The sequence below is a fragment of the Primulina tabacum genome, chromosome 3, assembly GCF_025594145.1.
Source record: "Primulina tabacum isolate GXHZ01 chromosome 3, ASM2559414v2, whole genome shotgun sequence".
NCBI classification, from domain to species: domain Eukaryota; kingdom Viridiplantae; phylum Streptophyta; class Magnoliopsida; order Lamiales; family Gesneriaceae; genus Primulina; species Primulina tabacum.
In genome coordinates, this window is record NC_134552.1 from 50876836 (window position 1) to 50900699 (window position 23864).

At 37.2% G+C, this 23864-nt stretch overlaps 1 protein-coding gene across 1 annotated transcript; it reads left to right on the forward strand.

The window, feature by feature from the left end:
* Window positions 1-15789: 15789 nt before the first annotated feature.
* Window positions 15790-18796, forward strand: LOC142538780 (uncharacterized). The gene is made up of 4 exons (XM_075644079.1): window positions 15790-16932; window positions 17029-17125; window positions 17387-17605; window positions 18243-18796. The coding sequence occupies exons 1-4, from the start codon at window positions 15790-15792 to the stop codon at window positions 18794-18796; spliced, it is 2013 nt and encodes a 670-aa protein (XP_075500194.1).
* Window positions 18797-23864: the final 5068 nt, after the last annotated feature.

The following is a 23864-nucleotide window of genomic DNA, read 5'->3' on the forward strand; positions in this document are numbered from 1 at the left end:
ATGCCGTATTAAGAGTAACTTTTGTCCCCATAGCTTGTTGAAAGATCTTCCAAAATCGAGATGTAAACCGAGGATCTCTATCGGATAGTATGCTAGCTGGAACTCCATGTAATCGTACGATATCGTTCATGTACAATGTGGCCATCATAACCTTGTCTCGACTTGGGTAAACCAACTACAAAATCCATGGAAATATGTTCCCATTTCCATTCCGGGATTTCTAATGGTTGAAGAAGTCCACCAGGTTTCTGGTGTTCTGCTTTGACTTGTTGGCACACGTGACACTTAGAAACAAACATTGTCACGTCTTTCCTCATTCCACTCCACCAGAAATTTTTCTTCAAATCTCAGTACATCTTGGTACTGCCAGGATGGACTGAAAATTTCGACTTATGTGCTTCAGACATTACTTCTTGTCGAAAATTATCGATGTCTAGTACGCACAATCGTCCTTTCATCCACAAGATTTCTTTGTTATCCGTCTCGAAATCTGGTGATTTCCCTTCTTTAGCTTGCTCTTTTAGTTTCACCAAAGCGGAATCTCTATTTTGACTTATTTTGATTGTCTCTCGAAGGCATGGTTGTGCTGAAAGTGATGTCAGGATCACCTTACTCATATTCTTTCGACTTAAAGCAACTGCTACCTTGTTGGATTTTCCTGGGTGGTAGCCAAGTCGTAATCTTTCATGAGTTCAATCCATCGTCTTTGTCTCATATTTAGTTCCTTTTGAGTGAACAAATATTTGAGACACTTGGCTCCATAAAGATAATGTCTCCAAATTTTTAGTGCGAACACCACTGCAGCTAGTTCGAGGTCATGCCTTGGGTAATTATGTTCATACGGCTTCAACTGTCTCGACGCGTATGCAATCACCCTTCCCTCTTGCATAGTACACATCCTAAACCTTTTTTAGATGCATCACTGTAGATGGTGAAGTCTTTGCCTTCAGTTGGCAATACCAACACTGGCGTGGAGGTAAGCTTCTTATTCAAAGTCTCGAAGCTCTTCTCACAATCTTCACTCCATTGAAATTTAGAGTTCTTCTGTGTGAGTTTGGTGAGAGGTATTGCTATTGAAGAGAATCCTTCAACAAATTTTCGATAATAGCCTGTTAGTCCCAAGAAACTTTGAATTTCTGTCACATTCTTTGGTTTAGGCCAATCTAAGATTGCTTCAACTTTTTTAGGGTCCACAGATACTCCTGCTGATGATATTATGTGCCTCAAGAATGCGACGCTCTCTAACCAGAATTCGCATTTCTTGAACTTGGTGTACAGTTTTTTTTCTTTCAGCTTCTGAAGGGTGAGACGAAGATGTTCTTGGTGGTCTTTCTCACTTGACGAATATACCAGAATATCGTCGATGAATACCACAACAAATTTGTCAAGAAATGGTTTGAACACCCTGTTCATGAGATCCATGAAGGTTGCCGGAGCGTTTGTTAATCCAAACGACATTAATATAAACTCATAGTGTCCATATCTTATTCTGAAGACTGTCTTTGAAATATCGTCTGTCTTGACCTTCAGTTGGTGGTAGCCTGACCTTAAGTCGAGCTTGGAAAAGACTGTAGCTCCCTTGAGTTGGTCAAACAGGTCATCTATCCTTGGAAGTGGGTACTTATTCTTGATTATGATCTTATTCAGTTCCCTGTAATCAATACAAAATCTCATGCTTCCGTCCTTTTTCTTCACAAACAGAACAGGAGCTCCCCACGGAGATGCGCTTGGTCGGATTTTCTTCTTATCCAACAACTCTTGAAGTTGTTCTTTGAGTTCTTTCAACTCTGCTGAAGCCATTCGGTACGGTGCTTTTGAGATTGGTGTAGCATTGGGTACTAATTTTAATCTCAAATTCCACTTCGTGGTCGAGAATTGTGCCAGGGAGTTCTTCAGGAAAAGACATCCGGGAACTCTTGTACTACTGGAATCTCTTCTAGTGTAAGTGTGGTTTCTTTCTTTGCCTCGCTTAGCATAGCTAGGTAAACTTCTTCTCCACTTTTCATGGCTTTCCAAGTCTGGCAAGCAGAAAGAAGAGTCTTTCGTTCTTTTGTCTTACAATGAAATAAAAGTTTCTCTTGGCGTGGAGCTTGGATGGTTACAATCTTTCCATGACAGTCTACTAAAGCATGATTCTTGGCTAACCAATCCATTCCAAGAATTACATCGAATTCCACAATGTTTAGTTGGATTAGGTTTGTCTTGAAACTCTGATTATCTATGAGAACACCAATATCCCGATATAGAATGCGAGTTTCTAAAATCCGACTTGCAGGAGTTGCTACTCTATATGGTTCTTCTAAGTTATCAGGCTTAGTTCCTAACTTCTTGGCAAATTTCTTAGACATGAATGAATGTGTAGCACCACAATCAAATAACACATACGCATGTATATCATTGATTATAATGGTACCTGCTACGACATCATTTGAGTTTTCAGCCTCTTCTTGAGTAAGAGCATAAACTCGAGCATTTGTCTTGTTTTCCTTAGGCTTGTTTGGAGTTGTTCCTCATGCTGGACCATTCCTTGGATCTGGGAGAGTGCATTGAGCAATGCGATGGTCCATCTTTCCACAACGGAAACAAGCTCCAGAATTTCTACGACATTCACCAGTGTGAGTGAATCTACAAGTTTGGCACTTTACTCCCTCTTTGCTTGATTGAGAAGAAGTGGTTCCTTTGGATGAAGCACTGGTAAATTGGTTGCTTGAAAACCTAGGTTTCTTGAATTGTTGGCCCGATTGGTACTGGCTTGATTGAGGACGTTTGAGTTTGTTCTCACCTTCACGCCTTTTGATGTCATTCTCAGCTCTGATGGCGGCTCCCATCAATTCATCAACAATATCGGGTTCGATAACAGCAAGGGCAGATTGAATGCGGCTGTTCAACCCTTTCTTGAAGCGATGTATCTTCAAGGCCTCGTCTCCCATGATGGTTGGGGAGTAAGTTCTCAATGAGTGGAAGTTGGATGAATACTCCACCACTGTCATGTTTGGTTCTTGAACCAAACTTTTAAATTCTAACAGCTTCTGCACTCGAACTGCTTGTCGGGAAGTACTGCTTCAGAAATGCCTCTCGGAACCTTTGCCAAGTGATAGGTCTCGCTCTTACCATAGCTGGTGAGACTCCTTCCCACCATTTGACTGCTTTATCCACAAGAAAAAGTGTATCACATCTACCTTGATCCCTTGTGGAACCTCAAGTAGTCGAAGATGGTTCTCCACCTCCTTCATCCAATTCTGTCCGACCTCAGGATCGGAGCTTCCATCGAAATTTGGGACTCTTGCTCTTCGGAGAGGCCTCATAGTGCTGCTTAGTCCCATTTTGAGCAAGGAGGTGGTGGTGGTTGATTAGTATTAGGATTGACAAACCCTTGCAGGGTGGTTGCCACAATCGTGGCTATAGCCATCAGGTCCGCCTGGCTGATGCCAACTTCTGGTGGTTGTTGCTGTGCATCCTCATAATTGCGGGTGTTGTTGCAGTTGCCGTAGCGAGGATTACGATTGTTTCTAACTGGCCGTCCGTCCATTTTCTAACAATTATGAAAGTTTTAAGATTTTTGGCAGAATATGGACTAAACAAAAGAATCACAATGATTGAGTAATTGCTCAAAACTTATATATGAACCAATGGATAGAGTAAATTTTTATTGATTTCCCAAGAAAGTGCAATTACAGCCAACTTTGATAATGCTAACAGAAATGCAATTGGAACAAGTGTTATTACAAAGAAATACTACCGATGGACTAATCTATCACTTCTCCCAAATCCAAATCCATAGGATCCTTTTCGACTTCTTCCTCTTCTTCGGGATCCTCTTCAGGTTCGTCTTCATGGTTGGCTATTACTGCTTCTAGATGTTCAATATGACCATGCATAACTGCATTCTGGTCGCTAAAAACTTCAACAGTGTTCTGCAACTCATGAATCTGGGCATCAGTCTGCTCACAATACTGGTTATGCTGGTGCACGAGTTGGTGATTTTGATCCTTAAATACTTGGATCTTTTCAACCAAGTTATCACGTAACTCGATTAACTCTGCAACAGTCTCTTGGGAGGTTTCGAACTCTTCTTGAGCTATCTTACTCTTCTGCCTCATGCAGATAGTGAGCATATCGTTGAACATCACCTCTTAAGTGTTCTGCTCGACGCTGTAATTCATCTTTGTCTCAGCTCTAAGCAGTAGTTATGTTCCTTTAGTTTCTCTAGCTTCTTCTCTAAGCTCTTAATGTAGCTACCCTGGTCAGCCATATCCTACATCCAAAACATGAGAGTGAAGGTTCAGAAATGATCTCAAGCGTACAAGTCGAGTTATAGACAAATACTTGAATAGACAGAATCAGTACAACATATAACATTCAATAGAAGAAAATAGCTCAAAATTTTTCGGTCTCATAATTTCGTGAAAAATTTACTAAAAATCTTTCACATCAAGAACATGAAGTGTACCAAATTTGGTGCAAAAATACTAAGCCGTTTGGAAATGAAAATTCCTTAAAGTTTCAAAAATTTGGAAAATTTTACGGAAATGATGATAACACTATCTAAGCGAAGGATTTGGGGTTCGTCGGCGGTGCTAGAACAAAATTTTGGTTCTAGGTTAAGTTCTCCTCGTCGAGAGCTTTCCAACCGTATCTTTTAATAGTAAAAATTCTTCATGAATCAAAAGTTATGGCCGTTTGAAGTTTGTGCGAAAAACACCTCAACTTCCATACAATTTTGCAAGGCCTACTGCATGCGCTTGCTGGAATTCACTATCTACTGCAATTCTGATGCTACTGCAATCAAGTCTGCTGATTTTCAGTACTGTTAGAACCAGTCTGCTGCATTCTGATCTAATGATTTCTATCTACTGGTTCTGGTTCCAGACTACTAGTTTTGATGCTATTGTTTTTCAGTCATCTTCTGGTTCCGGTCTACTGATTTTTGCCTATTGAATTTTTTTTCTACTCATTTCAATAGTCTATTACAGTAGATTATTTTCAGTAGTCTATTTTAGTAGTTTATTTTCAGTAGACTATTACAGTAACTTTCAGAAATCTATCAGAATTTATTATTTCTAGTTCCTTCTCCCCAGATTATGAAACCTGGTTTGCTCTGATACCACTTCAATGTCACGCCCCGGGGACGGGGTTGGTCGACAACGGCGTTGCTCTCAAATTCACATTCGAAAACAACAAGCCTCAGAAGTACAAGATTCAAAAACCAGTTTTTTATTCATAATACTAATTAATTCATTGTCTAATACAAACTCAAATCACTAATGTTTTACAGCGGAAATGTAAAATCAAACATAACATTATTTTAACAGATACAGCGGACATAAAATAGAATTGAGAACAACAATCTTCTTCACCAGCCCCAGAATTGATTCTACTTTTCTTTTTCTAACAATTCTTCCTCGTTCTTATCTGAGATGGGTTTGGTGGATGAGTGATATGATCGTCACTCAGTAAGCGGGGGCGGGAATAACTCCCAGTTTTCAAAATCATTTTCAAAAGAAACAGTAATATAACTAATATAAAGAAACTCTTATTTTCAGAACAAGAATCAGTACTCAGAACAGAAATCAGAAATTAGCAAGTAAGTAAGCACTGAGCACGTTTGTAAATTTCATGGCTAACTGATATCAGTCCCCTATATGTTCTCTCCTCTAAGGGGTGAGGCCAGAATCAGAAATCAGAATTCTGAAATGTTCAGAATATATATTCCTACCATTAATTTACTAGGTTTCAGTGCTTCAAAAATCAGATATCAAAATACACATACTTTGTTTCAAAACAGGAATCATCAAACTGATTTCAAGATATTTATACATAAGCCCACTTACTGTAATTTGCTATAAAGTTTCTTTTGAAGTCTGGAATCTGCTTGTTCTTGCTACTGGTTTCTACTACTCGAAAATAAGCACTCTCTTAGCTTCGAAAATTCAAGTGATAATCTCAAGATTTGTGTAACACCAATTCAGAGGTTTGAGGGTGTTATTTATAGGCAAAATTCTGACTGTTAGCCTCCCAATTAATGGCCATAATCTGACATTAACAGCCTTTATTCCATGTTAAATGCTTCAGTTACAAGTCATAAGCTGAATCACAATTCCTTGTCAATCATGATTTTACAATTGGCACTAGTAGATAAGACTTTGTTCACTTTAATCAAGAATAAGCACATTCTATTAGGGCAGATTTATGTTGATGACATTATCTTTGGGTCAACTAACCCTAAACTGTGTGCAAAGTTTGCCAAATTGATGCAGGAACAATTTGAAATGAGTATGATGAGGGAATTAACATTCTTTCTAGGACTACAGATCAAACAACTTGATACTGGAATTTTCATAAATCAAGCTAAGTATACCAAGGAGCTACTGAAAAAGTTTGGTATGGAAGCATGTTCTGCTCCTTCCACTCCAATGAGCTCATCTACCAAGCTTGATAAGGATGAAAGTGAATTCCAGTAGAGGTAACTCAGTATCGTGGTCTTATTGGCTCACTATTGTATCTTACTGCCAGTAGACCTGATATTTTATTTGTTGTTTGCATTTGTGCAAGATTTCAATCTAACCCCAAGCAATCTCATTATATTACTGCGAAACATATACTGAAGTACTTAAAGGGAACTCAAAATGTCGGCTTATGATATACCAATGATTCACCTTTCAATCTTATAGGATATTCAGATGCTGATTATGCAGAGCACAAGTGGTTTTTGTCAATTCCTTGGTGATAGGCTGATCTCCTGATTTAGTAAAAAGCAGACTTCCATAGCTACATCTACTGCAGAAGCAGAATACCTTGCTGCTGGAAGCTGCTGTTCTCAAATACTGTGGATGCAACAACAACTCAAAGACTATGGAGTTCAAGCCTCCTGAATCACCTATCTTCTGTGACAATACCAGTGCTATTGCAATCACGCAAAATCCAGTACTTCATTCCAGAACAAAGCACATTGACATCAGACATCATTTTATTAGAGATTATGTGCAGAAGAAGGACATTCATCTGGAATACGTTTCTACTGATTTACAGGCAGCAGAAATCTTTACAAAACCTCTGCCTGAGAATAAGTTTTCTTATTTTCGAAATAGTACTCGGTTTAACTGATTTAACTTGATTATATTAATGTTACCATCCTGTTAAATATTATCCGTTATATGTTATTCGACTAACATTAATTTATTTACAGAAGAGTAAGGAGACAACATCGTGTAACTACTGAAATTTCTTGAATCAGACATATCGAATTGGTGCTATTCAACACTTGTTGTTATCTTATAGACATGTCACATTTAATATTGAAGAAGTTGAAGAATCACAAGTCAACCGAAACGTCTTCTGATTTATTCAGACTGAGTTTTTCTTATCTCTTATTTACATTTACATTTACATTTCAATAAAAGCAGTAGATAAACAAAGACATGACAAAATGAGCTTTTCATTCATAAAACCAAATGCGTTACAATATGTTTATCTACTACATTTGTTGATATCAGCGGAATGAAGTACTTCAGTGAAAAGTACTTCAGCAGAAACTTAACTAAGGATTGCCTGGGATCCCCTCTCTTCGAATGATTGTGGTTGTGGAAGAGGTGATTCCACAGCTTAGTCCTAATAATTTCGAACAATCTAACTGATTGTTCGTATTATAAACCGAGGAATTTCTTCCAAGTCTTCATATATTGAAAAAGGATGTCTTCAAACATCTTCTTACGAGATGCTGGAAATTGCCTCTGATCTCCTCTGCTGTTTCAAACTCCGGAGAAGACTACGAGAGATTACTTGTACTACCCATTTGATTTGATAAAAGTATAAATGACTTAGTTTGTGAAATTGCAGGCACTTATATAGAGTCCCGGGAAGCTGAAGAGATATCCATCCACGTACACGAATACCAAGAATCATCTGTCACTCCCTCAGATTTCGTATCTTCACATTTATTAGTTGCATTAATTAAGGGGGAACTGTATCGTTTTCAGACTTATATTTTCGTGCTTTGTCAGAAGCAGAAAGGGTGTTTGTGTCTACTGGTTTTGTATCCAAGTGCTGTAAATATTTCAGCACCTTATGACTTGCAGTAGATATTATCATAAAACGACAAACCCTCTTCTGGATATTTTCAGTAACCAATTGGACAGCCTGCTCTTTTAATTACCTTTCAAAGTTTTAGAATCATTAGTCTCTCTGACACACTATGTTTATATTTCCAAATACTCAACCGCAAACATATTGACACGTGTCCTTATATTTCACTGACGGCTGTACATTTTTCAATATTAACCGCCTCTTTCTTTTCTTTTCGCTTTTACGCTTCCAGACTTTTCCCTACCAGCTACTGATTTCTCTTGCTCCCATTTCTCTTACAGATCTTACTTCAAATTTATCTTGTTTACAGAAATGGCCGGAGCTTACACTTTGAACGCTTATCAAATTAACTTTGCTTCCATCCTAACTATCAAGGATGAACATCTTGTCAAGATGTTTCAAGCTATTGAGAAATCAGGTCTCAGAAAATTTTTGGAAGCTCCTGCCGTTATCTACAAAACTGCTATTTTAGATTTCTATGCCAAGGAAACTGTACAAGAAGGAAAAATCATCTATTCTCAAGGGAACGCATCTATTTCCATCGACGGTGCATTATTGGGATCTACTTTCTTTCTGCCTTGTTCTGGTTTCTCTGAACTTTCTGGCATTTCTAAGGAGGAAATGTCTACTGCCCTACTTAATTTCTCAGCTTTTGGAGAGGAACTCTCTCCATCCTGTTTTAAGAAGCTTTTGAAGATGGAATTTCAAGTGCTCGCTGACATTGTCTCAAAAGCACTGTTGGTGAAAGCCGGAACGTTTGATCGGCTGACCAAGGAAAAAGTTCAGGTGATGATTGCCATCACTTCTGGGTATAAGATGGACTGGAGTCGATTTCTTTTCAAAATCATGACGGATATGATTGTTCGAAAAAGTTCTGGTTTTGCTGTGCAGATTAGCACAATGCTCAAGGATGCTGGTTTTGCTTTTACTACTGAACAGGACACCTCCTACGTCACAATGGCTGATGCTGACAATGTGCTTGCACTAAAGCCCAAGCCAACTGTGGCTGAATTTATTTCTATGAAAAAGGAGGTTGGAGATGCACAAACTGAGGCTCAAGAACCTCAGAAGAAAATCAAAAGGAAAAGAGTGGTTATCGCCACTAATTCTGACAAAACAGCATCTGAAGAGTCTGCTGCTCACACCAAGGCATCTCTACCAGCAACTCCAAGTCAGAAGAATGCTCGCACTCTCCTTCGCATCAAGAAAAAAACAGCAATTGCTGACTTAGACACTGTCCCATTGCGACAAGTGTTTCCAGAAGCCGTTTTTTCTGTACCAGAAATCACCTCTGTCTCTAAACCAGCTGCTGCTTCTATTACCACAACCTCTACTGCTCCGACTCTCAGACCTTTGTCTGGAATCGTTATTCGTGAATCTACTGCAGGGTCTTCGCTTTTAGATCCGTGTTGCTTGCTTTATATTCGGGTAAAGGCAAAGGAAAACTCATTGAATAACCACCATTTCACACCGCCAAATCATTTGTTTCAACTGGTATTGATCTTCATTTGGAAGAAATTGAGAAATCTGCCAATGAAGAAATGACACACAAGGTTCGAGTATTCCATCCTCTCATATTCTTCAGAAAACCAGGTGCATTTGGTAAAATGGTAAAGAATGAAGAGAAAGTATTTGCTCTTTCAAAGACTGAAAATGTGATTGAAGCAATGAGACGCCGAAGTTTCATTATTGAGCAGCATAAACGACAGAAGCTGAAATCAGTGTTGAAGACTCTTCAGTCAAATTTTGATGCCTTGATTCCCACTTCTGCTCAGGATCAGACTGTGATCCGTATTCTAACTGACCAATTAAGAATGATGAATGAGCAACTTCTTGCTCAGGAACAGACTTTTGAAGATTATGTACCGTATTAAGTAGGCTTCATTCCAGAACTTGCTAAGCCAGTTGAGGAAAGAACTATAGCTCCTCCAGAAGCTAAGGTTTCTAGTACTCCTGCCTCCCCCAAATTTCCTACTCAATCCTCTCATCTCATCTCTGTCCGTGAACTGGCTTCAGTGGATGAAGTCGTTCAATCTATTGCTGTTGGTATCTCTGCTGCACCAGAAGCAGCCCAGGCTGATGACATGGTCCAACCGGAAACTTCTCCAGCAGCTCAACAATTAGAAGAATCAGGTGCTGCCCAATCTCCATCACTGCCAAATTTGGAGATCTTCTCCTCTGAACATCAAGAAGAAATGGTAGCTATCTTGAATGATCCAATTCCAGCCGCTGAACAGTTGGAGACCATAGAAGCCAAGCAACTAGAAGAAAGAAAACTTCCTGAATCCTCTGCTACTGCTCAAAGATCTTCTGCTGAACAGTATGCTGCTATCACTACTGCTCCACCAGATCCTGCTTCTTCTACTGCCTTATTTATCCTTCCTACTGACTCACCCTCTCAAATTGCTCATATTGCGCATCTTACTGATATCAAAGAACGAATGCTCGCCAGAAGCCCATCTCCACAGGAAGAACAATTCAATCTTGAGTTTGAAATTGACACACTCTGACGGAATATTGAAAGAATCTCATAGATTGTCAAGCAGTTATCTCATGCACATGCTGGTGAGGTCTATGCCACCACAAATTTCAGAGAACGAGTCACGAAGTATGTCATCAACTGAGCAGAATCATTGGCAAAACTTGAGGTTGGATTCGACCTTTTCAGAATTAATATCCTGAAAAGCCACGCTGACCTCGTGCTTGGTCAATCTGATGTTCTTCGTAGAATATCTATTCATGACGCGTCTCTTCACTCCGTCTCTACCAAAGTTGAATCAATGGACTCTAGACTCGAAACTATCAACACTCAGATTGAGTCACAATCTCAATCGATTCAGGCTCTGAATGAACAAGTTTCGAGTCAAACACCACTTCTGGAGATACTGAACAATGGCATTGTTTCTCTTACTGGACGAGTGGATCTCTTACTCACTCGAGTGCAGGTTACTGATGCCAAAAAGGGGAAACAGAGAACAAAACAGATGCAGAAGGAAGAACTGGAGAACATCAAGCAGAATCATCCTTCGAAAATCAAGATCCTCAGGATGAGGATACTTTGTTCCGAGATATTGGAACAGATGACTAAAATCTCTTGCCGCTTTATGAACCTTGTTCAATTGTTTATTTACTTATTAATCATCTGTTTTTAATTGTTATTTGCTTTATTATTCATCGCTACTAACTTCTATGTTTTGGCATCACCATAAAGGGAGAAATTGATAGACTTAATTTAATTGTGGTGATGAGAATCAAAATCAGTAGCAATAACAATTACCAGAATTCAATACAAAGCAGAAGCTATCGATTCGCTTTAAAGCAGTACTTTAGTTAGTACTCAACGGCTTAGAAAAACAGAAGCAGAACTAAGCAGAACTTGGCTTCACTAGAATAGTACTTAACGGCTTTTACTCGATTGTTTCAATCTTAAATATTACCGTTACTTTACCAATTACGAGTATTAAATGCTTCATTAATGTTGAACAAAGTCATTTAATACGCATTACCTATTTTGGTATGAAAGAAGACTGATTGTTTTGTAGACTTTTTGCAGGAACCTTTCTAAGCAATAAAGTTGTTTCTATCAGAATTCAAAGAAGCCGTTTTAATTATAGACATTGGATTCAAGTTATCTATATATATGGATCAAACCCATTTATAGAACAACGCTGATTATTTTATCAAGAAACATATTATCTATCCAACGTTACTTTGAGCAACCGCGAATCAATCGTTATCTTCCAAGCTCAACTTGCAGAAAAGCAGTACACACTTCATATCTTATATCTGATCTTTGGAGATCATTTTGTACTGTTGTTTCTTCACCTCTTCAAGCAAAACACTTTACGATAATTTTCGAAGAAGAGTTTGTAATCTGGAAAAGAGTCTTTTCCAGAACTCTGTTGTATTGAATTATATTGTGTTGAGTTACTAAGAGTTTTAGTAGGCAAAAGATAAGTCCTGCTGAAGTGGGTGTGTACAAGCGAGTACTGTAAAATCCAAAGTATTTTAGTGATATCTTCTGGAAACAGAAGAAGGAGAGACGTAGAAGATTTTATCTTCAAACTTTCAGAAACAACTACTCTTCTACTGCCTACTGTTATTACTGTTTTTACCTTACTCCATCGGATCGTTTCCGCACTTATATTTGTGATCTGCTGGACTTACGCTTGAACAAGAACAACTACAATCTCTAACAGGATTCTAGCACCTTTTGCAAAATCTATCTTCAAAGGAAAGAGTTTATTCACCCTCCCTCCTCTAAACTCTAAATCGATCCCCGACATAATAGAATCATATAAATGTTTATAAAGAATGCAACAGTAAATAATTATGAGTAGAGAGGACAGAAGATATTATTGTCATGTATTTTAGAAAAACAAAGTGTTTTAGAGGGAAAAAAAACGTGTCAATATGAAGTTTTACAATCTGGTTGACCAGTTTAATGTTTATTTATGTATAGAGATGGAGATACATATGGCCTATAGTTTAAGAAATATTAATTGTTTTGTTTATAAGAAGCATTGATTAGAACGATTAAAAAAATTGGTAAATTTTATATATAATCAGTAATAATATATAATTATCTAAGGTAGATTTTTGAGCTAGTAATAATATATATAGGACCCACTTTTTTTTTTTTAAATTGTATGTGTGGCAAGATCTTATCCGTTGAAATTGAAGTGAGGGTCCACATAGTTAGGATCTCATTGACCTAGTTTTAATGATATTACATATATGGAAATGTATAAATTTGTTTAGTTTGTTTACTTTGCAGATTTAAAGTTGGTAAAGTTGCACATCAACGCGCACACACATATATAATGCAAACTCCTTTGTATCCAAGGGAACAAAAAGCATTAGTCGATCGATCTCCTAACATTTCTTTCCTTTAAAATTTTCACAAAAATGACAATCATGCAAATTTTTTCTACAAAATTTAATATAATATTGTAAATTTTTACACCTCAACCTAAAGTGACTCGCTATATATCATCACAATTCGAAGGAGCTAATTATTAAATCTTAGTTCTGTCTGAGTTAGTAAATGGTAATAATAACTCCACCAAATTTTATTGTCTTGTTTGCTAATATAAATTTCAACGCGTACTATGATCAAGTCTAGTCTTCCCAATACGTGGAAAATTACATTTTCAATAACATGATTTACACATTTTTTATTTTATTTTTTATTTTGTGATCAATCAATTTACGATTTTAGTTTCTAACTTGAATATTTTTAAATTTTAATAACTTTTTTACTGAAATGTTATCGTAACACCAAAAAGTACTGACTAACGACAAAATATATACAATATAACAAGTGTAAATATTCATTGTATCATCATATTTAATATTTGGTAATAGATACATATGTATATTTGGTTTTGTTGAATTAATTAATAGTTATCTATATTATATACATTCGTCAAGGTCATAAAATAATTGGATCGCCGGCACTTAGTTTGGTTTTTGAAATTTTACAGTGGATGCTTTTGAAAATAAGAAAATTGATTTTTTTTTTTTATAAAAAAATCATATATTGATATGCTTCTACACAATGGAAACAAGAAGAAAAATACAGTAAATTTGTGCTTCATTTTTAAATATTTGAAATAAATTACTTGTTAGCCACACTGATGTAAATATGGGTGGTTTATTTTTTTCAAAAAAATAATAAATTTTAAAAATGATTAAAATCATGTTTGATTTCATTGGTTAATGATAGGGAATTCCAAAATTAATAATTTTTAAACATGGTTAAAATCATGTTTGATTTCATTGGCTAATGTTAGGGAATAACAAGAAATAATTCATTTAATGAATTCGATATTGCGTTGTATATATGTATGTTATGTAAAGAAGTCGAAAAATGAGATGCTACCGTTAAGACATTGTATCAAGGTTGCATCTAAATAGTGTACATCTCTACACCAAATATTTCACATTAATTATTGATCAATTTCAGTTACCAAACCTTTGGCTCATATTTATATTTAAAAATTGTATTTATTATTTACCAAATTATAACAATTTTTCGGAGGCAAGCCGAATGAAAAAGCACAAAATATCTATGGGCTTAACCTATTTCTATATGTAACACCAACTTCCTTCAGCTCAAACTCATTCCACAATAGACATAACGTTCAGTTTCCCACAAATTAAATATCCGAAAAAAGGCCAAATGGTAACTCTCAAGATTCCACTCCTAGTATCACTCTTTTTGGCTAGTCCTAACCGTGACCGCAACATCAAGAACGCCGCAAATCAAGCGAGCCGATGAGCCCCGAGACACTGCGAAAGACAACGGGGCACGATGAATTTTTAGGCGCGCTCGAATGAAATGTTATTGTTTCTCTGAATGGAGGGTCGTCCCATTTGGGGCTGGATTGTTTTCGGGCCATTCGGATTCACTCTTGAGTGCTGAACTTCCATGCTTACTTCACTGAGCTTTACAGCCCAGAAAGGTCCATCTTCAGTTGGGTCCCATGCCTGAAAGTGGGATTTGACCCGGCCCAATAATGGTTTATGTACATTTTTCACTAATCATGTATATATTTTAGAAATGAAGACTTTACGAAGGCTGGTTACATATATTCTCTGCCATTTTTCCAGCTTGATATGATATCTATTAATGGACAAGAAAATATAAGAGCTTTATTGACTCCATGTGAAATGTGGCATAATACTACATCAACACTCAAAAAGATATTCTCTTACTTATATATAACGATATAAATATAAATACATGAAAAATTATTTTTTTGGTCAAGTATATTTTTCTTTTTGAAATTATGATTCTCTGGATTGTCAAATTTCATTTTCGTTTGCTATATTTGTTTTTTGTTGTTGATGAAATTTTAGTCTTTTTTCGAGTTGATGTTGACGTGACACCGATATAATGATGATGTTACGCTGACGTGTATGTGTCAAATCAGTACTCACGATGGACAAATAAATAGAGTTGCCAAAAATGAAAAACTGTAAGACTAAAACCAAATTTTGATAACATAGATGGCCAAAACCACACGATGAAAAAATTAGGTGACCAAAAAACCATTTTCTCTATAATACACATACATAACAATAGAGACCCACACGCACAATTTTTATTTAGAGTAGGATGAAATCGACTGTGACAAAATGTAAGGACCAAAATAATATAATGATATATAGAATTTGTGGGAGGGAAAATAACTAATGGTGGTGGTGATGCTTTCCCTCAGCCTTTTCTTGTTCATGTTTAGCTTCCTTCCTGGTGATGCTCGTGGAATGTGTAGCAACCGGCTCCCACCGCCACGTCGGTCGCAATCTCCTCCTGTATGTTGTGCCTATGCTTGTTGTTGAGAGTTGCTATTCTAGTTGTTAGAAAACGTGTTTCTTATTTTAGGATTGTACTGGTATAAATAGAGCAAATAACAGAACAATAGACAGTTGAGTTGAAGATTTTTTCGGTCAATTCATCTCCTTCAACATGGTATCAGAGCAGTACCTCGTGCCCAATTTTTTTTTTCGATTGTAGCTTGATCGGTAATTGATCTTAATTTCTTCGTTTGTTTTCTTTTCTCTGCAATTGCTACTGAATCTATGGCGGTGAGAATTGAAGTTCATGATCCACTTTATGTATCTGCTTCGGATACACCCTGACTCAATTTGATCACCGAGCAACTTACTGGATCTGAGAACTATGGGATCTGGAGCAGAGCAATGTTGATCGGATTGCGAGCTAAGAACAAATTGCCATTCATTGATGGTAGCTGTAGGCGACCTGAAGCCACCTCCAACATGATGCCGCAGTGGGAAAGGTGCAATGCGATGGTCATGTCCTGGATTATGAATGCGGTTTCTAAAGAAATCTTAGGAGGAATTGTTTACTCCACTGATGCAGTTACGGTTTGGACTGACTTGAAAGATCGTTTTGACACCATCAATGGATCTCGAATCTTCTCGATTCACCGTGTTATTGCACGCCTTGTGCAAGGTGCTACTACCGTTTCAGTCTATTATTCAAAATTGCGTCAACTCTGGGATGAGTATGCTTCGCTTGTTATTTTGCCTCGATGTGATTGTGAATCTGCTCGAAAATATCTGGAACATGACCAGCAACATAAGCTCTTGCAATTTCTTATGGGACTTAATGAGAGTTATGCACCTGTTCGAAGCCAGATCTTACTAATGACTCTGCTGCCTTCGGTTGGTCAAGCATATTCCATGGTTGCTCAGGAGGAATCTCATCGGTCCTTAATGGCAGCAACACCACAAGTCATTGAACCAGCAACTTCTGTTTTTTATTCTGCTAAAGGAAGATTCCTTGATAAGAGGCGAGACTTGCTTACATGTGAGCATTGTCACATGATTGGCCATTCAAAGGAGAATTGCTTCAAGATAATTGGATATCCAGTTGGTCATCGTTTACACAAACCTGGGAATAAGAATCAGTCTTCACAATTTCAGAAGGATGGATACAAAAACAGAAATGCTAATATGTCTAACAACTGTGCACCTCAAACAGAATCCACTGTCAGCTCTCATGCTGCTTTGTTTACCCCGGAGCAATATGCTGAGATCTTGAAACTCCTCAACAAGGACCGCGTTTTGGACATTTCTAATACTCCTGAAGTGAATATGGCAGGTACCTCATCTATCTCACCTTCTTCTTTGAATTCACAATGGATCATTGATAGCGGTGCTAATGATCATATGGTGGGACGACATTCTCTTTTGCTTCCCTCTCATTCATGTGGTTCTCCTCGAGGTTCGGTTAAGATGCCTGATGGCAATACCACAAATGTTTCCACCTTAGGATCCATAGCCATAACTGATTCCATTATTCTTCATAATGTCCTTCAAGTCCCTGCCTTCAATCACAATCTACTGTCCATTTCTCGTTTTACAAAAGAACATCAGTGCTCAGTTATTTTTTATCCCCATTTTTGTGTCTTTCAGGACCTACATCATGGGAAGATTCTGGGGATTGGTAAAGAACGCAATGGATTATATTTGTTTGATTCATCTAGCTTTCCTTCGCAGCTCCAAACAACCTGTAATATCAGTTGTAATACTGTCTTGCCTTCTAGAAATTTTAATTCAGATCAAGACAATGTATGTAAACCTTACATAGAAACTCTTTGGCACCAAAGACTTTGTCATATTTCCTTAACACGTATGAAGTTACTGTCTTTTATTTCTCGCAATTTACATCTTTCACATTGTAGCATATGTCACCAAGCCAAACAAACATGCCAACCATTTCCCACCTCGCGCTACTCCTCTTACACTGCTCCTTTTCAATTGCTGCATCTAGATTTGTGGGGACCTTTCCGCAATGCCACTTACAACGGTGAACGTTATTTTCTCACCATAGTTGATGAGTTTACTCGGATCACCTGGAATTTTTTGATGCAATCCAAACTTGACCTCTTCCCGATCATAAGAAATTTTATTGCACTCATTCATAATCAGTTCTCCACCACAATCAAGATTATCCGAACTGATAATGCCCTTGATTTCTTCAAATCTGAATGTACTTCTTATTTCTCTTCCCTTGGTATCATTCATCAAAGCTCATGTGCCTATACACCACAACAAAATGGGCTTGTTGAACGAAAACATCGTCACAGTTCTTGAAGTTGTTCGTGCTCTTAAATTCCAGGCTTCTCTTCCTCATCGTTTTTGGGGAGATTGTGTTCTTACGGCCTGTTACCTCATTAATCGCATCCCGACTCCCTTATTATCCAATAAAACTCCTTTTGAGATGCTGTATCATCTTCCTCCTTCCTATAATCATCTTCGAGTGCATGGATGTCTATGTTATGCCTCAGTTTTACCTCGTGGCGATAAATTTTCTCCCCGCGCTCATGCTTGTGTTTTTCATGGCTATTCCCTTCACCAAAAAGGGTATAAACTGATGAATCTTACAAATGGAAAATTCTTGGTTTCACGTGACGTTCAATTTTATGAACACATATTTCCCTTTGCCACACCTGCCATTTTCCCCTCCCCTATTCACTTCTCCTCCTCCATCTCTTGAGAATCCTGATGTTCCTCCCTTGGTTTCCCCAACCCATGTTGAACCTCTGCCACCTCCTATACGGCGTTCATCAAGGACCACTCAACCTCCTGCTTGGTCCAAAGATTTTGTTTGTTCATCTCTCCATCAGTCTACCCACACTCCTTACCATATGTCCCGTTTTTTGTCATACTCCAAATTGTCTCCCACATACCAACATTTCTTGCATCTATTTCTGCCGATAAAGAACCTTCTACTTACCATGAGGCTATTACCGATCCGCGATGGAAAGCTGCCATGGATCAAGAGTTAGAAGCTCTTCGGGCTAATGGAACATGGGTTCTTTGTCAACTTCCTCCTGGCAAATCTGCCATTGGCAATAAATGGGTCTTCAAGATCAAGTATAATTCTGATGGTAGTGTGGATCGCTTCAAGGCCCGTCTTGTTGCAAAAGGGTACACACAACAGCCGAGTATCGATTATCATTATACGTTCTCCCCTGTTGCTAAGATCGTTACTGTCCGCTGCGTGTTAAGTTTGGCAGCTCATATGCATTGGCCACTCCACCAAATGGATGTTACTAACGCCTTCCTTCAAGGTGCTTTAGATGAGGAGATCTACATGCACCTTCCTCAAGGATTTCGCACTCAGGGGGAGCCTCTGGTTTGTTATCCTGGGTCCTTCTTGGCCTGGTGTTTCTCGTAACGATCATTTTCATGTAAATATGTCAAAATTAATATAATGATAATTGAATTTTTCAACATAATATAATTTGGTAAATGCTTATTATTTGATTACCTATATATAATGGTATTTTGGGTGATGAAGCTGATGGGATTCCTAGACACTGGATTTCACCGATTTGATCATAAATGAATGATCCATTGTTATTATTAACTTTTATTTAAAGAGAAAACCTAATGGCATATCCCGGAGTGAATAAATTTGTATAATCATACAATGTAGTCTCCCAAGAATTTGAGGTAATTATTTTGTAAGATTAATATATATGACAATTAGTCAGATGTATCATTCATGCATACAAGAAGAATTCATTTGTGTGAACCTCAATCCTGCGAGGTCGTGTCAAAATAATAAGTTTGCGTCTAGATGGTTGATGAATTTAATATATAGTGGTAGTTGATTTGAGAAATGTTTTGAAAGGACTGTTGATCATAAACGAAAAGAAAATAAATTATGATGTGTGTATCAAAAGTTAGTGTTGTGTTCTGATGTTTTCAATATCAGCATACAACATGCAGCGTAAATTAATTACTTAACACACACGTAAACTTTTAATAAATAAATATCAGATTTAAATTATGCACAAATACTAATTAGTACTTGTGCAATGTCTCATGGCAAAAACTTCACTAGAAAAATATATCAATCGTTTACTCCAAAATAATACTATTGAATATAACAAAACCATATTTCTTGACACTCTAAGGAATTAAAATGCATCAAAATAAACCAAACGAAAAAGTAGATGCATAAACCAAAGTTGCTTAAACACAATAGAAGAACACTTTGCGATCAACACTTTGCTTCATTGTTGTTCTTCTAGCGTCTTCAACACTAATTAGCAACACGGCATAAAAGTGAATCAATCACCCAAATTCTTCAACATTAAAAATTATCTTCAACTCTGAACGTCGGGTATGTTCAGAAAAAAACTCCAGCAGCTGCGTAAAAGTCCCTCTTCGTTCTTCTCTCCATATTTTGCATATATAGATCTTCATATCTTGACCTAATTATCTTTCCATAAACCAAATCCTAGAAGCAAGAGTTTATTAGGAATAAAACTCTATTCAAATTTAAGATATTATATCTTAGGGATAAATACTGAAAACAAATCATACAGGATAAATGCCAAGATTAAATTATCTATGAATAAATCTCATTACTAGATCAAGTCAAATTAGTCCAGAATTGAAAAATATTAAAATTATATAAAAGGACAACATTAATTCGAAATATAATATTCTTTTCAATCTCCTTTTTTTTTCCATTTCTGGACACAACATCTCAAAAACGATACAAGTGATCATCTTCACATTCACTTTAGCTCCCCCTGAGCAAAAGAATATCTCCCCCTGAATAAACTGAGCACTACAAGAAAAAAGGCCTACGACAACGGTTAAAGTCTTTTAAAATTGTAGTTAAAGCCACTGTTGTTAAAGGGTGCGCTCAAAGACAACGGTTTTTTTCTTTTGTTGTAGCTACCATTTGCGACGCATACAACATTAGCGACGGATTTATGTAAAACCGTCGCTATTTAGCGACGGATTTAAAAAACCGTCGCCTACAAATGTAGCGACGGAATTAAAAACCGTCGCTAAAATTAGCGACAATTTGTTCATGCATTCCGTCGTTATTTTAGCGACGGTTGTATCATGGGTTCCGTCACTAATATTTTCGGTAAAATAAAAAAAATTTACTTTTAATAATTTAATAAATCTAAACAAACTTACAATATTACTATGATAACATAATTCCTGATCTTAACTAACACTTAAAAATTTAACAAAAATTAAAGAGATAAAATTTACATTAAATCGAAACTAAAATCGTGTAAGAGAGAAAAATTTTAAGTGTTGTGAAATGGTAAAATTGTGTAAGAGAGAAAAATTTTAAGTGTTGTGAGGGAGAGGTAAGAAAATAGATCCAAAGGGGGCGGCATTTATAGAAAATTGTGCGACGGTTATTGTTTAAACCGTCTCTAATAGCGACGGTTATTGACAAAATCCTCGCTAATAATGGCAGTATTTTCAAAATTTAAATTTGCGACGGTTTGTCCTTTGACCGTCGCTATATTTAGCGATGGTAAAGCTATAACTGTCGCTAATATTAGCGACAGGTTTAGTAAATTCGTCGCTAAATGAAAACATGCGACGGTTTAACTTAACATGTCGCTAAATGTAGCGACAGTTTATTAAAACCATCGCTAATTATAGCGACGGTTGTATTTCAACTGTCGCAAATGTGAAAAAGCGACGAATTTGAAGAAACCGTGGCTAAATTTAGCGACGGATTTCTCGAAACCGTCGCTAAATAATAGACAACAGCTCCCAGAACTGTTGTCATTGTCTTGCTTAAAAAAACACTCTACGACAACGGTTTTAACTAAAACCGTTGTTAAAAACTTTTTAACAACGGTTTTAGTTAAAACCGTTATTGTAGAGGTGTTGTTGATTTAAAAATTTCTTGTAGTGGAGTATCTCCCCTTAAGTTAAACATGTTAGCACAGTTTATGAGATAGGTGTTGTTGACAGTGTTGTCAACACGAGTGCAAAACATAGTGCAAAACATAGAAACAAAAGAGAGTTTTATACCACCTCGAACCCAAGAAACAACTCAAACTTAACATGGTGACAAATTAAAGCAACAAGACCAAAACAAAAGAAGAAACAAATCGGGCTTGTCATCAGTCTCCTCAGGGTCCTCTGAAGCTTCTGCGTCCTCATCATCAGATTTATCTTTATTAGCATCAGCACCAGTTGTTGTTGCACCAGTTGTTGTTTTTGTTACTTCCCCTTTGTGTCCAGAATGGACTGCAACTTCTAGGAGCAATGCAGTAGATAGATCATAATCTTCAATGATGGTGTCGTTCATGGTGTTGCCAACACCAACGGCAACATCCACAGCAGCATCAGATTCTTCTTCGGCTGGTTCAGAGTCTTCAGCAGAGGTCTCTGCTTCAATAAGTTTTTCACTCTCAAAATCAGATGCAGAGGATGAACCGTAGGCAGACCCCTGACGATTCTCTTCGAATTCTCGAGCCATCTCTTCATCAGGCTCATCATCAGACTCATGTACTGCTTCCTCTCTGTTTTTGAATTCTTTGAGGCTATTTAAGAAGTCGGCCAGGGACTGTTCATCCTCAGAAGAAAAAGCAACATCTTGTGGTTGATCTGGAATGTCCTCAGGCTGTGCTGCGGAAGTAGAAGTGGACGGCTTCGGGGTAACAACAGGTTTTCTAAAAACCTACCAAATTTGTGTTTGTTTCTTGTGTGTACCACAATCCTAACTCAAGTGTACTTTCAATGTATCATAGAATGTGTTTCACAGCTTTTAGGTTTGATATTTTTGGATTTTCTTGGTACCTATCACACAAACAGACACTGAACATAATATAAAGGCGTTTAGCAGTTAAGTACAAAAAAATACCGATGATATTGCGGTACATGGTGTTGTCAACACCGTCAGCAACATTATCTCTATATCGTTTTTCACTTGACCCCGTGGGAGTTTTCATATGCTTAGAATTATCATTTAAGAATTTTTTGACCAGATTCTTAGCATACTTGGATTGACACAGAAATATACCATCATGCAATTGTTTAACCTGCAATCCAAGGAAGAAATTCAACTCTCCTACCATGCTCATTTCTAATTATGATGACATGCACTCAACAAAGTTATCAACAGGTTTTTGTGATGATGCACCGAAGATAATATCATCTACATAAACTTCGCAAATCAAAATATCACACTTCAATTTTTGAATAAAGAGGGCTTTATCAACCTCACATCGTTTAAAGCCCAAGTTGATCAAATAATCAGCCAACCTACCATATCATGCTCGTGGAGCCTGTTTCAGTCCATATAGATTCTTCAGTTTGTAGACATGGTCCATGTGATGTGGATTTTCAAATCCTTTTGGTTGACTTACATATACTTCCTCATTTAAAATTCCATTTAAGAAGGCACTCTTTACGTCCATTTGATATAATTTGATGTGCATATGACATGCTTTGGCAAGTAACAGTCGACTGACTCAATTCGGGCTACAGGAGCGAAGGTCTCATCAAAATCCACCCACTCAACCTGCGTATACCCTTGAGCTACCAACCAAATTTTGTTCCGAACAATGTTACCGGATTCATCTGTTTCATTTTTGAAAATCCATTTTGTTCCAATAACATTGATATTCGATGGTCTATGAACAAAATCTCATACATCATTGTGCACAAATTGTTCAAGCTCTTCATGCATTGCATTGACCCAGAATTCATCTTTTAGTGCATCATTAATATTCGTAGGTTCAATGTGAGACACAAAACAAGAGTGACTTACCTGAAAAACCATGGAGCTTATGCAAACTAATCCAATCATTTTGCGGTAGTCAAATTTTTTTTTCCTTGTCTGAACTTCATCATACACCTCACCAATGATCTGTGATGATGGATGGTTCTTTTAAATCTTGTTTGAAATATCCTTTCTTTCATTAATAACTCCATCATCATTGTCCTCATTATCTAATGTTTCTGTTTGGTTCAAAGGCAGTGTTGTGCTGGGTGTTTCCTTAATGGTCTCAACACCTGACTCAACACCATTTCCGGTCAGTGGCTCACTTACATCCAGCAGTCCTTCAGTGTCATCCTCCTTGGTTTTTCCTGTTAGGTCTGCAAAATCATCAAACACAATATTAATTGATTCAATAGTTGTCCTAGTTCTCAAATTAAATACATGATAGGTCCGACTATTCATTGAGTATCCAAGAAATAGGCATTCATCACTTTTAGAATCAAATTTTGCAAGATGGTTTCAATCATTTAAAACATGGCAAACACAACCAAATATATGAAAATATTTAAGGTTTGGTTTCTTTCCGATTATGATTTCATACGATGTCATGGTAGATTCACTCCTTAAAAACACACGGTTGGAAATGTGACATGCCGTATTTAAAACTTCGGTCCAAAAAAAGTTTTGACACATTATTGGAACTTAACATGACCTGAGCCATTTCTTGAATGGTTCGATTTTT

What these genes read in the sequence shown, in the direction of transcription:
- LOC142538780 (XM_075644079.1), top strand. Translation starts at nt 15,790, where the DNA reads ATGTTGATCGGATTGCGAGCTAAGAACAAATTGCCATTCATTGATGGT. An exon ending in TTCTTCATAATGTCCTTCAA is followed by an intron (nt 16,933 to 17,028) that starts GTCCCTGCCTTC and finishes TGTGTCTTTCAG; the next exon opens with GACCTACATCATGGGAAGAT. An exon ending in TTCGCAGCTCCAAACAACCT is followed by an intron (nt 17,126 to 17,386) that starts GTAATATCAGTT and finishes TGCTGCATCTAG; the next exon opens with ATTTGTGGGGACCTTTCCGC.